Source organism: Pipistrellus hanaki, assembly GCF_964339955.1.
Source record: "Pipistrellus hanaki genome assembly, chromosome: 16".
Lineage (NCBI taxonomy): Eukaryota > Metazoa > Chordata > Mammalia > Chiroptera > Vespertilionidae > Pipistrellus > Pipistrellus hanaki.
Window position 1 is genome coordinate 15,783,310 of NC_140518.1, and position 14,458 is coordinate 15,797,767.

General features: G+C 38.1%; 1 protein-coding gene across 3 annotated transcripts in view; it reads right to left on the minus strand.

Annotated features, from left to right (window-relative positions):
• The window catches only part of CEP112 (centrosomal protein 112), a 261,521-nt gene that overhangs the window by 241,835 nt on the left and 5,228 nt on the right, over positions 1-14,458 (minus strand). For all 3 annotated transcript variants that reach the window (XM_084864076.1, XM_084864074.1, XM_084864075.1), the window contains exons 2-4: positions 14,013-14,126; positions 10,065-10,255; positions 8,004-8,176 (exon numbers count right to left, since the gene is read on the minus strand). In XM_084864076.1, coding sequence (XP_084720202.1) covers positions 8,004-8,176; positions 10,065-10,255; positions 14,013-14,118 — 470 coding nt within the window. In that variant the 5' untranslated portion in view covers positions 14,119-14,126. The remainder of the gene's footprint in view (positions 1-8,003; positions 8,177-10,064; positions 10,256-14,012; positions 14,127-14,458) is intronic.

Below are 14,458 nucleotides of genomic sequence, written 5' to 3' on the forward strand. Positions count from 1 at the left end.
TCCATAAAGTGTTCTGCCAAAAAAAAATGAAGATAATTGTTTTTTTAAATTAATATAAAATAAATGAGTGATTTTTCTTTTTTTGAAAAGACTTGACAGGGACAGCTGCTCTGAAACCTGAACTGAGCAGAGGAGCAACTAAAAGCTGGTCATGGGCGATCATCATGGAAAAGGGAGACACCATGAACCACAGGTAAGCACAGAATACAGATCTCCCCTGGGGCAGAGCCAGTGCACCAATACTCAACTCCTAGTCCCTATTCCCATTCCACTTCCCCACCTAGCCGGCACCTCCTCCTCTGGTAGGTCAGGTTTTACAACGGCCCAGCAGAAGACCCAGGTCTAGAACTCCAAGCCCGGTTAGGGAGCCACCAATCACCTATGGCTATTCAAATCAGTTAAAATTTAAGGAGGCAGAAGAGCGTAGAGGGGTCAAATATATGGTGATGGAAGGAGGGTTGACTTTGTGTGGTAAACACGCAATGCAACATACAGATGATCTATCATAGACTTGTACCCTTGAAGCCTTTGTAACCAATATCACGCCAATAAACTTAAAAGAATAAATGAAATTAAGTTCCTCAGCCACACTAGCCACATTCCAGGTGCTCCAGAGTCATATGGGAACAGGGGGAGGGTATCGGACGGCACAGCTATAGAACATTTCCACCATCACAGAAAGTTCCATTGGACAGGGCTGCTGTGGAATATTTTTGCCCAAACAACAGGGCTATTCTTAAATAAAATAAACGAACTTTTGCGAATAATATTTAAGGGTGTTTAACTATGTGCAATCATACCATATTTACTTACGCCAGTGGGCATAGAGAATCCCTAGGAAGGAAAGGTATCGCTTGGCTCACCCGTAAATCCATCCAACAACGTACAAGCAGAAGCTATTTATAGTGTTAGTGTCATTTACATATAAAAATGGAGTTTAACAAGGTAAAAAGGTCAAATTATAGTTTTTTGAGTATCTAGACTAAAAATTTAAATCAATATTTTAAAGTGAAAAAATTTTTTTCATATAAATCAGCATAATCACAAATACATTTCATTATATTTGGGCACCATCTGCTGGCCATGTTTTTAAACTGCACAAGAAATTAAATAGTACTAGCTATATGAGGGGACATTTGTAAAGGACACAGTCCCAGCTTTTTGCTACAATGCATCCCCAGAAAACCACATCATAAAGCAGATCATTGTAAAGCAAATCATATTTTCCATTAAGGCCAGTACTATAATTAGCTTCTTCATTTCAAACTAAAATCTGACATTAAATAACCCATTGAACAATCTCATTAAAGCAAGATGAAAAAATTATACTCCTCTATAATAATTTAAAATAGGATTACTTTCTAAGTCCTTTCCTATAGGTATGAACACATTATTATTTAGAGAACACAAATTAAAATATAAGACTTTAATTTATATAAAGTTAACCTTAATTTAATATGGTAAAAGTGATATGAAATAAATGTTTGCACACTCCTAGAATTTTTAAGCAATGTTGATGGTAGTTCTTATAAAATGGCATCTAAAGAAATCCAAACTAATGCCTTTTTTTCATTAATAAAGTCCTCTATAGTAAGCAGAATTAATGTGTTTCTTCTACTGCAAAGCAGGGCTTAAAGGCTGGAGTTGATTCAACTTTACTCCTCTTCACCATCTCCTAACTCATTGGTTTTCATCAACATTTCAAGAAAAAATAATGTGGTATTAAATCATTCTTTTACTATGCCACAAGCTAACTGTGGTGATAACCTAAGCTACTAGACTATATCATGCTTCACTAAAAAGTTACATAAATCATTGCAAGCCATTAAGAAGAAGCCTCAAAACATTGTTCACAAAATTATAAGACAAGTATACAACATATTATCTTGTGTTCTGGTCTCTGGGAAAATGCATGAACTGATGACATGAACTGAAGTCTACTATTACTTAGGCAGCTTCTAATACATGCTGTGGCCAAATGAGGGGAGAGGGAAGGCCATTTACACTATATTCCATCTATCCTGGAAAAGGGGACTTGTTAAGTTATCCAAATAAAGACTCCTTCAAAGAATCTTTTAAAACACTATTACCATTCTGTACTCTGAGAGTATGCAGGATTCATACTCATAGTCAGAACCTTGTACATAGTCATTAATTAAATGTATTTTTCTCAGGAACACAAAACAATATTTAGTATCTCAAAATAATTAATGACTAATAGGTTGTAAGATAATACCCTTTGGGAGGATTACATAATTAGAGAATCCAAAGAAAGGTCAAACAACCTAACATGCAAGCCCCTGAACAAGGAAAAAGACAATCCCCACAGCAGAGATGGTGGATGGTGGCAGCAACATTAACACTGTCCCGGGTCTCATGTCAGAGACTCTCTCCATTTTACAAAAGATGAAACTAGGGTTTAAGAAACTAAGTAACTTGCCTGAGGACACATGGTTGCCAAGTGTCAGAAGTGAGATCTGAGCAAAGGCAAGCTGCCTCATTTCAGCTCAACCTGGAAATAACCAAGAACAAAGGCACAGCCGACCAGGATTGCTGATGTGGCTCAAGTGGGGGAAAGACAACTGAAGAGAAATTTCCATATTTGCTGCATAAGTACTCACGCCTCCATGGCTTGCTAGAGAGAACACGGGGTCTGGAATCATAAAAGCCTGGGTCCATCGCTGGGAAAGTTGCTTGACCTTGCTGAAGCTGCTACCTCACAAAGAGCAATCATGCCAGCCTCACACAATTGTGGAGAAGATATAGTTAACTCACAAAAGATTTCTCGAATAGTATCTAGCACACAGTAGGTGCTCTATCAGTTGTACAACTTGTGCCACTGGTTTCTGTTTGAACAAATTAAGAATACAAGTGGGACACATAAATATTTAAGTTATTTATGGGAAAATTGTCAATCTTTTGTTAAAATCTGTCTATTTCTTATATATAGCAAATGTATTAATGTGCATCACTACTGTTAGCAATGTGTATACTAAATAAGACGGCATTTTGGAGGGCACATTGACAAGCAATAAAAAGTAAGTATGTGATTATTAAAACTGACATAGACACATGTACAAAAAATGTTTGTAACTTTCCTCCCAGGCTAGTCCCATTCCATAAAGGTAAAACAGTTTTGTATAATACACCCAGAAATATTCCATGCACATGTACACACATGTATCCACATGTGCTCTTTAAAATACACAGATGCACACACAAATGGAAGCTTCCTATGCTTTCATGTACTTCTTTTGAACTTTATATATCTTAGAGGTCCATCCATACGAGCCCATATGGATTTCTGTTCCCAATGCACAAAATGTTGAGCCTACTAATGATCCCACTAAGTTTATTAATGTGTCTAGCTATTGAAATAGCAATCCTTTTCTGTCAATCAATAATGGCCCAAAATACATGCAGAGGCATAATGGTGTATGTAGTAGGATGTTAACATTCTATAAAGATTTCTTTATAACAATAAAGAATTGAAAGCAGCAGACACTGTTAAATTACAGACATTTTCTATTAAATTACAGAAAATCCACACTATGGGTTATTATCTGTCATTTTAAAAAGAGGACAGACTACATGTTACAGGTTTAAGACAGAAGGTAAGTGATGAAAGAACAAGTCTCAGAACAGAACATATAAGTCAATGGGTAATTCTGTGGTGACATATTGGGGTGTGGGTGTGCGTCCCAAATTGTTGACCACTGTTACCTCTCGTGAGGACAGTGGACTGAGGAGAACACGGAGAGGACTTTCTACTCCACACACTTCTACACTGAGGTTTTATGACAAGCAAGTATTGCATATAGACTGCACACTTTTCTAAAATGAGCATAAAAACTCTACTAGTCATCTTCTGCTACACAGCAGATTGCCACAAACTGAACAATCTTTTAACAATCACACATTTTCCCAGAGTTTCTGTGGCCAGAAGAGCAAGCACAGCCAAGCTGGGTCCGCTGCTTAGGGCCTCTGCAATCAGGATTTGACCAGAGCTGGGTTCTCATCTGGAGACCAGACTAGGGAGGATCCACTTTCCCACTCGCATGGGGCTCAGCAGCCTTCGGTTCCCTTATGGCCAAAGGACTCACGGCAGCTCACTTTTTCAAAGCCATCTAGAAGACAGTGTGACACCACAGCAAGTCTGCTAGCCAGACAGACTGCTATATCGTAATGTAAACGTGGAAGTGCCATCCCCTCATCATTGCCATTTTCTACGAGAAGCCAGTCACAGGTCCTGCCCACACTCAGGAGGGAGGGTATACACAGAGGCTGTGAACACACAGAGGGGGAATCATGGGCCACCTGGAAGTCTGCCTGCTACAAAGACAATGAAGGTCTTTACCAGATCTCAATGGCAGGCATTTGGAGGATGACCAAGAAGCAAAATATACTAATATATCTCATGGTTGTAGAACTAAATGAGATTAACCAAGCTGTACAGGATGAGATCTACATCTATGGACTCACAGTAACATTGTACATTTTGGAAAACCATGCTCCAAACTCAAATATAACTAAAATATTTCATTGTGAAGATAATAAGATCTTTGATATAGAATAAAATTAGAGATCTCATAAAGTAGCAATGCAATTTGGAAAGTGCTTTTTCTAAAGGAAAACATGACTAATAAACCAAAACTATGAGAAAGAAAGGAAGCAAAGAATAAAACCAGGATGGACATGGTGGAGTGCTGAAGCTATTGGATGAGCAATGCTAAGTCTACCTGCAGATGATGTATATCTGGTGGAAAAAGAAAGCAGATAATAAGCCTGATGGAATATAACCTCATAATACTTCTAAGCTGTTTATAACCAGGCTATACACCATCCCACAGGAGGAATAAAGGTAAAAGAGAGGTGCCATCTCCACTGAATAGGGAGCCCTAACAAAGAGGCTTCAAAAGGACCCTGCATCTTTAATAATATAAAAAGGCTAGGACACAAACAGCATAATCTAAAATGCCATTAGAAATACTTCACATACAAAAAGGTCTAAGTAAAGCAGGATTTTATAAAGTGATCAAAAAAGAAACACTAAGGGGGAAAATCTTTTAAGATTAAAGAGGTTTTTCAAAGGACAAGTTGAAGTGGTTGTAAAATTTATGAGGCAGCCTTAAACTTCAGTTCTAAGTAACAATAAATTATTCACTATAAAAATATACATGTGTCAAATATTATAAGCCTCTTAAACTTTTGGAAAACAATTTCTTGCAGAACTGATCAGATGTGTTAGGTCCCCACTAGCAGACACTCTCTCATTAGCCCAGTATGACCACTCAGGGTGCAGGAGCAACTGGAGAAAGGAAATGGGAAGACCACCATTCCCCTTCACACCACTTCTGATCCAACTCACACATTATGTATTTGACCTTGAAATAAGTTGTATTGCCTTTAGCTACACTAAATGATAGTTGTAGTTTCTAAATGTCTTCATGCAAATAAAATGCCAAAGATCTGTTCATTAAATTAATATTTTACAGTAAAGCAAATTAAATTAATAGAGAAACATGAGAAGAAATACAGTGTATGGTGTTATTTTGCAGCCTTAATTGGCAGTGATGTCCTGGCACTTGAGCAGAAAGGAATGTAAGGGTGCCTTTTCCGGCTCCTTCACTGTCTCTCCATTCCTCACGGTGGGAAGGGCATCTCCATACCCTACACCTGTACTTCTCTTAATTTTTTCTGAATTTGGTCTTTCCCTCGACTTTTTCTAAGTCTTTTCTAAATCTCTGTGAGCCATTCTCTCTGCCACAATATACCTATCTCAGAGGGGTTTTATTGTTCAGATTAAATTAAGATTATGGCCAAAACCGGTTTGGCTCAGTGGTAGAGCATCTGTCTGCGGACTGAAAGGTCTCATGTTTGATTCTGGTCAAGGGCATGTGCATTGGTTGCGGGCACATCCCCGGTGTGGGGGGGTGCGGGAGGCAGCTGGTCGATGTTTCTCTCATCGATGTTTCTAGCTCTTCATCCCTCTCCCTTCCTCTCTGTAAAAAATCAATAAAATATATTTAAATAAATAAATTAATTAATTAAGATTATGTAGCAGTGCCTAAGATAACCCAACCTTCAAGCATACATGCACTTACCAAATACAAACTCTATGGAGTCCCTAACTGGAAATATAATGCAAACAGGAAAACCACAGTTCTTCCCTAGTAAAATTTACAATCTAGCAAAAGAACAGAAATGGAACCTCTTTAATTGCAATAAATGCAACAAAGAACACAGAGTGCTTTGGCGTAAATAGGAGTCACCTAAACAGACCTGGGAAGTCAGGGAAGGCTTTTATGAAGTTAGGGGATCTGAACAATGACTATGACCAAAGGATTGCCTGCTTGTCCCATTAATTACTTTATGTAACTGATAACTAAAGCCTCATACTAAAGTAATTTGCATTAATATGCCATTTTATTATAGCTGAGCAGCAAAGAGAAATAAGTTCTTTGTTAAACTTGGGAAATTTTTAGTATGGTTTCATTTTCCAAAAGAATATTCTCACTGTTTTCTCAAACTTTATCCTCTATTATGAGGAAGAAACTGGAGCTCTGCTCTATTTCTGACCCTAAACCCTACTCTTATACATACCTCAGTCTTCGCAAACTCCTCCACGATGACTGAGACCCTCTGCACTGAAACTAGCCATGCATGTATCTCTCTTCCCTATCATTCTCACCCAGAGTTCTAAACAAAATGTTTGTAAGAATAAACAGGTAAACACTTCTACGAAGATACAGTCTCTCTCCTCTTCATTTTTTAAAATATATTTTTAATTGTAGATAGTACTAGAGATATCTTCCAAACCCCTCTCCCCTTCCTCTCTTCTTAAATCATATGATCCCCCTCCATTTACCTTTCTTCTTTCTACTTTTGACAGAATATACATGGAGGCAGTGCCTTCAGCACTCCCGATCTGTCTCGTGCTTCACTGGTGTTTGGACGGAACAGACCCAGGAAGGCCCCTTCTGCCAGCCTTCGGCCACTCTCCTGTCTTATTCAGTCACCACCTTCAGAACCACCTCCGGGACCAGCCAACACACCAGTTGGTTGGTTGTTTGTTTGTTTGTTTGTTTGTTTGTTTTTCCTGCCTTAACTTCTTATTGCCAAAAAACCATGAGTTCCCAAAATTGTCAGAATTATTCCACTCGCCAAGGTGCATTCTGCAGCCAACCACCTGGCCAACATGTATCTGGGCCTCCCACACCTAACTCGTCTGGGAAGATGTGGCTCTCAAGAGCATGGGCAACTTCTGCGAGTTGGCAGAGAAGAAGCATAAGGGCACTGAGCATCTTAAAGTTGCAAACCCAGCGCGATGGCTGCATTCTCTTCCAGGACGCGCTGAAGCCACCCAAGATGAGTGGGCAAAACTCAGGACGCCATGGAAGCCGCCCTGGCCCTGGAGAGGAGCTGGCCCAGGCCCTTCGGGAGCTGCCTGCCCTGGGTTCTATCCGCGCAGACCCTCAGCTCCTGACTTCCTGCAGAACCACTTCCGGGGTGAGTGGGTGGAACTCATCAAGAGGATGGGCGACACCTGCCTCACCCTGCAGGCGGCCGGCCCCAGGCTGGGCTGAGCCAGTGTCTCTCCCAAAGGCTCCCCCTCGAGCACAGCCAGGAGCCTTTGGAGCCCAGAGGCCTTGGAGGGTCCCTCTGCATCCCCCTGGCGTCTGGCTTTACCTGAGCCTCACCCCGAAACTACTGGCCATTCTTTTAACCACCCTGAAGCCCTCACCCAGGCATCTGACCAAAACATGGCTATTGAATACAGAATAAATGAAAAAGCAAAACTGTCATTTGGTTTTCAATATTCCTTCAAATATTCCTTCAAAGACCTAAACTTAAACAAAAATATAAAGTAAACCAACTACTTTTCATAATACACACACACACACACACACACACACACACACACGAAAAATGAAATGTATGAACCAGTACTGAAGACAGGCTAAATGATGAAACACATTCAAAATCCCATTTTCATAGCATACCTGTGGCCATCAGTCGGCGACTGCTCCAAAGAATAACTGTCTCCAGAAGAAAGCTTCCATGATTCATTTAATTTGTGTTCGCTCGTCCCCAGCTCACCCACTACCCAATCCGGTAATCCTTCTGGGCTTGAACCTTTGGCTTGTGCTGGATTTGGTTCATCAAAATAGATGGACTGATTTTTAAAAATTAGAAAAATTATTCTTTCAAAATGTACTATAATGAAATAATTAGTTAAGATTTCAAGTTTGATAACCATTCAAATATTCAACTACCAAAAATATATAAAAATGCATCATTCAATGCACATTATTAAATTAATTATTTAATATTAAATATTAAGTAATTTAATATTAAATAATTAATATACATAAAATGGTTAGCACATTTTAGTTGTGCTCTGCTGTATAAAAAATCTGATAATAATTATTGTATTACAAAAGGAATATTCGCTTTATGTAAACATAAATGAAACTTTTTTTAATCATATGCTCTCTTACTTCTTTCTGTGATTGTTAACTTCTCTGCAGCAAAAATCAGAAACCACAATAAGTAAAAATCAGGAATCCCTTCATAAGATGAGAACAACAGAGTTGAAGACCTGGGATTTAGTTCTGGCCATGCCACAAATGAGCTGGAAAACCCAAGGCAGTCTCTAGGCCTTCTCATCATTCTTTGTAAAATAAGGCACTTGCCTTTGATTTTATGAAATTGAGTGTGAATGGGAAAACATAATACAATATACTCATATCTTAACATCTGAATTTGTTCCAGAAAATATTCTACATTGTCAGTAAGAATATTAGCTCATTTATTTCTCTTATAGTGAGCCAGTCTTCGTGGTACATTCTGAAGAAACTGCTGCATTAACTGGGTACTTTTGTAACAATTCTCCCAATCCTACACAGCGGTCCTCTGGGGGGCTGCTCCCTAGGGAGGGGTGAAACATGACCCTCCGTCCTCAATCAGACATGCATAGCAATTTCTTTTTAAATGAGATAGTCACTTCAATGTTTAATCAAATATTCAGTCAAGTAACTATGTCCCAAAGACTAATGATTTTAAACAAAATGTAGTCTCTCATGTGATTGGGAATAGCATTAAAACTTTTGGCATTCTTCCATGGATAGCATATTCTGGTCTAATTGTGCAACATGCCTCTTGAATGAATTTTTGGTGTAAATGAACTGTTAAAATAAAATGTGAAAATATTAAAATATCATTTTTAAAAATTTTTTAATATCCTAACAGCAACTACCAATCCCTAGAACTCCAGCCAGATTTCTCAAGTATTCAAACACCATACAAACCAAGACACTGACAATTCATCAACCAAGTGTAACTGCAATTGCCTTTTCACAAACCTGATTGTGATAATGAAATTAAATGAAGTGCAGGAAATCACTTCTAAACTCCAATTTACTGTTGTCACTCTATTAAAGTAGAAAGGAACTTTAGAAGTCATTCAATCTGACCTCTCATAAATTTTTAAACATGAAAGAGTTTAATAAGTAAAACTTACTGACATACATAAAATATTATTATTATAAACAGTGGAAAAGTAAGGCTCAAGTTTAAAACCACACTTTAACATTTTTAGAAATATTATAGAATATTATAGAATGACTAAATCAGTAAGTATAGGCCACTTATAGGCCAATTTCTGATTTCTACTCAAGGTAGAAAAACTTGAATCAGAAAGAAAAAAAAACAAAAACCATTAGTTTTAACTAACATATAATCTAGAAATTGTTCCTTACTAATATGACCATTCCCAAAGGGTATGATAAATTGGCAGTTTCTTAAAAATATTTTTTTATTGATTTCAGAGAGGGAGAAAAAGATAGAATCATCAATGATGAGAGAGAATCATTGATCCTCTGCTTCCTACACCTCCCACACTGGGGACCAAGCCCATAACCCAGTCATGCGCCCTGACGGGATATTGAATTGCAACCTCTCGGTTCATAGGTCAATGCTCAACCACTGGACCATGCCAGCTAGTCTAAATTGGCAGTTTTTAAGAAACTAAACTAATACACCTTTTGGTCAACGACACCTACCATGTATGAAGGTAAAGTTTTTAGTGTCCCGGGCTCAGGTCGGTGTATAAAAGGACCTTCGATCACTCCTCGCTTCAGCATATGCAGTAACAGTTTGGCATACAGGTTCCGATTCTTCCTGCCCATTACTCCTGCCCCTGTTCCTGAAGGTTCACACAGCTTCCTAATCCAAAGTGCACACCTCTGGCGTTCTAGAAATACATAGGCACTATTAGAGACTTGATTTGTCAGTAAACAAACACTAAATGAAAGACCTGCCTAAATCTGCTCTTGCCTAGAGCAGGGGTCGGCAAACTCAGTGTAAAGGGACACACAGTCAACAGTGAGGCCCTGCAGGCCTGTGACCTCCAGCATGGCTGCTCCGCTCTGCCATTGGAGCATGAAATCAGCCATACCCCACATGTAACCGAACAGGCATGGCTGTTTTCTCATAAAACTTTACCAAAAGGCAGCAGGCCGGATCTGCTCCAGAGGTTACAATTTGCCAACTCTTGGTCTAGCAGTGTTTCCCAAACTTCTCTCATGATGAGAATCACCTGGTGGAGTTGTTAAACCACAGATTCCTGAATCCCAACTAAGAAGTGCTAAACTAGAATTTTTGGGAACATATAGGTAAAATTGTATACTTAACTAGTGCTCTAAGACAGATTTTATATACAGAGCACTAAGTTAGGTATGCAATTTTACCTATATGTTCTCAAAAATTCTAGTTTAGCACTTCTTAGTTGGGATTCAGGAATCTGTGTTTTAACAACTCCACCAGGTGATTCTCATCATGAGAGAAGTTTGGGAAACACTGACTCTAGAGCTTACCAGTTCATTAGTAATCAGGCAAGACATAAGCAAAATAATATTTTCTCAAAAATAAAATCTCTGGATTACTCGCTATTTACAAATAAAGCAGTGAGATTAAAAGTTTGCTGTAAAAACATCTCTAAAATAATTGTAGTTGTGTTTTGAAATTTCTTTCTATAATTCTCATTATACAAACCAAGAGAGAGATAAAATGCAGTCTTATTTATTTAAGCATTTTAAACTTAATCTAAAATTAAATCTCAAATGTTTTATTTATGAAAGCTGATAATTTTCAGGGATTTATAGTTGATTTATTTAGGGTTTTCTTTTAACCTCTCTAGAAATAATTGAAGGCTATTTACATGTAATTTTGTAAAATAATTATCCTTTTAGAAACTGCCTTAAAAATATAGCACAGTTTAATCCACATATAATGACCTATTGACTATCTTACATTACCATGACATTGAATTGTTTTTAGGTCTCGTGAAAACTATTTTGACACTAATCTTTTATCAGTCTAACTCAATTTGAGGATTATATACCTAACACAAATCATAAGCCTGCTTTAATCTCTTAGTTTCTAAAGGTCATATTTATTTATTGTTTTACCTACAAAAATCGCTGGGGCAGGATTTACTACTTTGCTCATACCAGATTTGTCACTACAGGTATGAGAGCTAGCCTCTAAAGAACTTTTGTATTTTTAGCTTTGAAATTATGTAATCAGAAAGCATACTTTATGCCAAAAAAAAAATGCAAAAGTGAAACTAATAAATAATCACTTTTCAAACTATATATTTTCTATATGCCCAGCAGCAAACTGAAATCTATATAATTTTGGAATGGCTAGAATTCAGTACAACTTGATTAATACAAAAGAGTTCATTCCTCTACTTAAAATGTTGGGGGGGGAAACATTTTTCAAAGAAGATTTTAGCTACAAGAAGATGTAAGTTATTTAGATTCTTAATAGGTATGTGATTTTCAAGCATTCATTAAGAATTAACTAAATAAAAGAAGGAAAGGGATATACCAATACTGACAATACATCATGGACCAAAGATTACAATCCAATCAATTCTTGAACCTAAAAGCCATTTTTAAAAGAAGATAAATATGACAATAGTTTGATTTGAAATACATTTATAATGGGAGATTTTAATTTTAAAAATTTCCTAATCAGCAGATCTAAGACAAAAAAGAAAAAAAGGTACTGAATATCAAAAGATAACTAACAGTATAGAAACATTATTAAATACTAACTCAAAAAATCATGAATGAGCTGTGAAATATGAAATAACCATTTTGAAGAATAGCAGAGGAAGAAAGGAGAGGTTATGGTAAGGGTAAGTGAAGAGAGGAAGAAGCTAGGAGGGAAGCCCATGCCAAGACATCATGGACTAGGAAAAGTTGCAGGCCTGGCCCTGGTGGCTCTTGTGGGTTCAATTCTCGGTCAGGGTGCATGTGGGGGGGCAAGTGATAGAAATCTCTCTCTTTCTCTCTCTCTCGCTCACTCTCGCTCTAGCTCTCTTTCTCTTTTCCTCTTAATCTATCTTCCTCTCTCCCTAAAAATAAATCAGTAAAAACATATCCTTGGGTGAGAATTTTTCAAAAAGTGGCAGGGCCTAGAACAATGGATGATCACAAAATGCATAACTCGCCCACTACTCTCCCTTCTTCCAGTGCAATAAATATCTAATACTGACTTGGTTTCTCATTTTGAATATAGAGCTCCCTCAGACACCTTAGGGTAGGGGTGTCGAACTCAATCAGAGAAGGGGCCAAAATCTAAAATCCAGCCTAAATCGCGGGCCGAATGGTTTACTGAACAGTCATAAACTGACAATGTCATAAACTGACAGCGGAGTGCAGTGATGACAGCGCGGTGCGGGCCACATTGCAAGGCCTGGCGGGCTGGATTTGGCCCGCGGGCCTTGTGTTTGACACATGTGCCTTAGGGATATAGGAAATTTGGATGGAGTAAAAGCCAGTTTCTTGGCCCCATTCCAAATGATCCACTCAAAAGTTGCCAATTAGATTTATCTTTACAGCCAATCTTATGCCCAGTATAACTCAGAGAATCTTCCTTGCCCCCCAAACTCTTTCCAATTGCTCTGCATACTTAAATTACTTGAAAATTCTTTGATTTGAAACAAAGACTCTCATTCTATAATCCTACATAATAAAAGCCTAATACGCTATGTGTCTGGTTGACTGGTCAGCCATTCAACCAATCAACGCATAATATGCTAATTATATGTTAAGGTCTCTCAACCACTAGCTATGAAATGCACTGACCACCAGGGGGCAGACACTCCAAACAGTAGGTTAGCTAGCTGCTGGGATCCAGCTGATCAGGACTGAGCCAGATGGACTGGACACAACCTAGAGCCCTCCCAGGACCACTCCCCAAATGGCCAACATCCCATATCCCTCCCCAGCCCTAATCATGCACCAGTGGGGTCCCTCAGCCTGGCCCCTCTCACAATCTGGGTCCCCTTGGGGGATGTCAGAGAGCTGATTTCAGCCCAATACTGCAGGCCAGGCTGAGGGACCCCACTGGTGCATGAATTTGTGCACTGGTCTCTAGTTAAAGATAACAGGCCAGAAACTGGAGATAAGATAACACAAATGACATGTGAATGAGTTCACATGTCATTTCATTCACATGTCATTTTTCAAAAAGTGGCAGGGCCTAGAACAATGGATGACCACAAAATGCATAACTCGCCCAAACTCATTCACATGTCATTTTATTCAGTTAACCAAAGCATACCAGACCAATAAATTCTTTTCCACTTTTATAAACAAAAGTGTCAGAGAGCAGGTGGATTGTGGGCTCCTGAAAGAGGAAACATTCCCATGGTGGGAGAAAAAAAAGATGCAGGAAGAAACAGTTGTAGCAAACTTTAGAGATCCCTGTGCTTTAAGCTCATGACATATAAGAAGGGATATCCATGGTTTAGTAAGACATTATCGCTAAATTTCCATTTACCCTTCAACAGCTCAAAGTAAACAATCCCATATCAGCTTATGATAAAAACTGGTATTAAAAGAATTCAGTTTTATTTCCATTTTGATGGTTCATTGGTTTGATGAAATATAAGAAAAAATTAACCTTAAGAATCTAATTTATAAACATAATTTTACCTGGCCTATGGGGTAATTTTAGGACGAAAGGCTTCATATCTACGACAAAGTGATCAAATTCCGCATCTAGCTTCTCCCATTGTTCTTCTTCACTTTCCATTTCCATAGTTCAGTCTGTAAAAGATTTAAAATGAAAATATTGAGGATCTGTATGCTGAAAACTGCAAAACCGATGAAAGAGGTCAAAGGAAACTCATTAGCATTATAAATACCAATTGTCCCCAAATTGATCTATAGATTTCATGCAATTCCAAACAAAATCTCAACAGTATTATTTTGTAAATATAACAAGCTGATTCTGAAACTAATTTTAGAAATTAAAGATACTAGAATTCTGAAAAAGAAAAACAAAGTTGGAGGATTCATATAACCCAATTTTTAGAGGTACAATAGTCAAAACAATGTAGTATTGGTGAAAGGAAAGACACATTGGTCATGGAACAGAC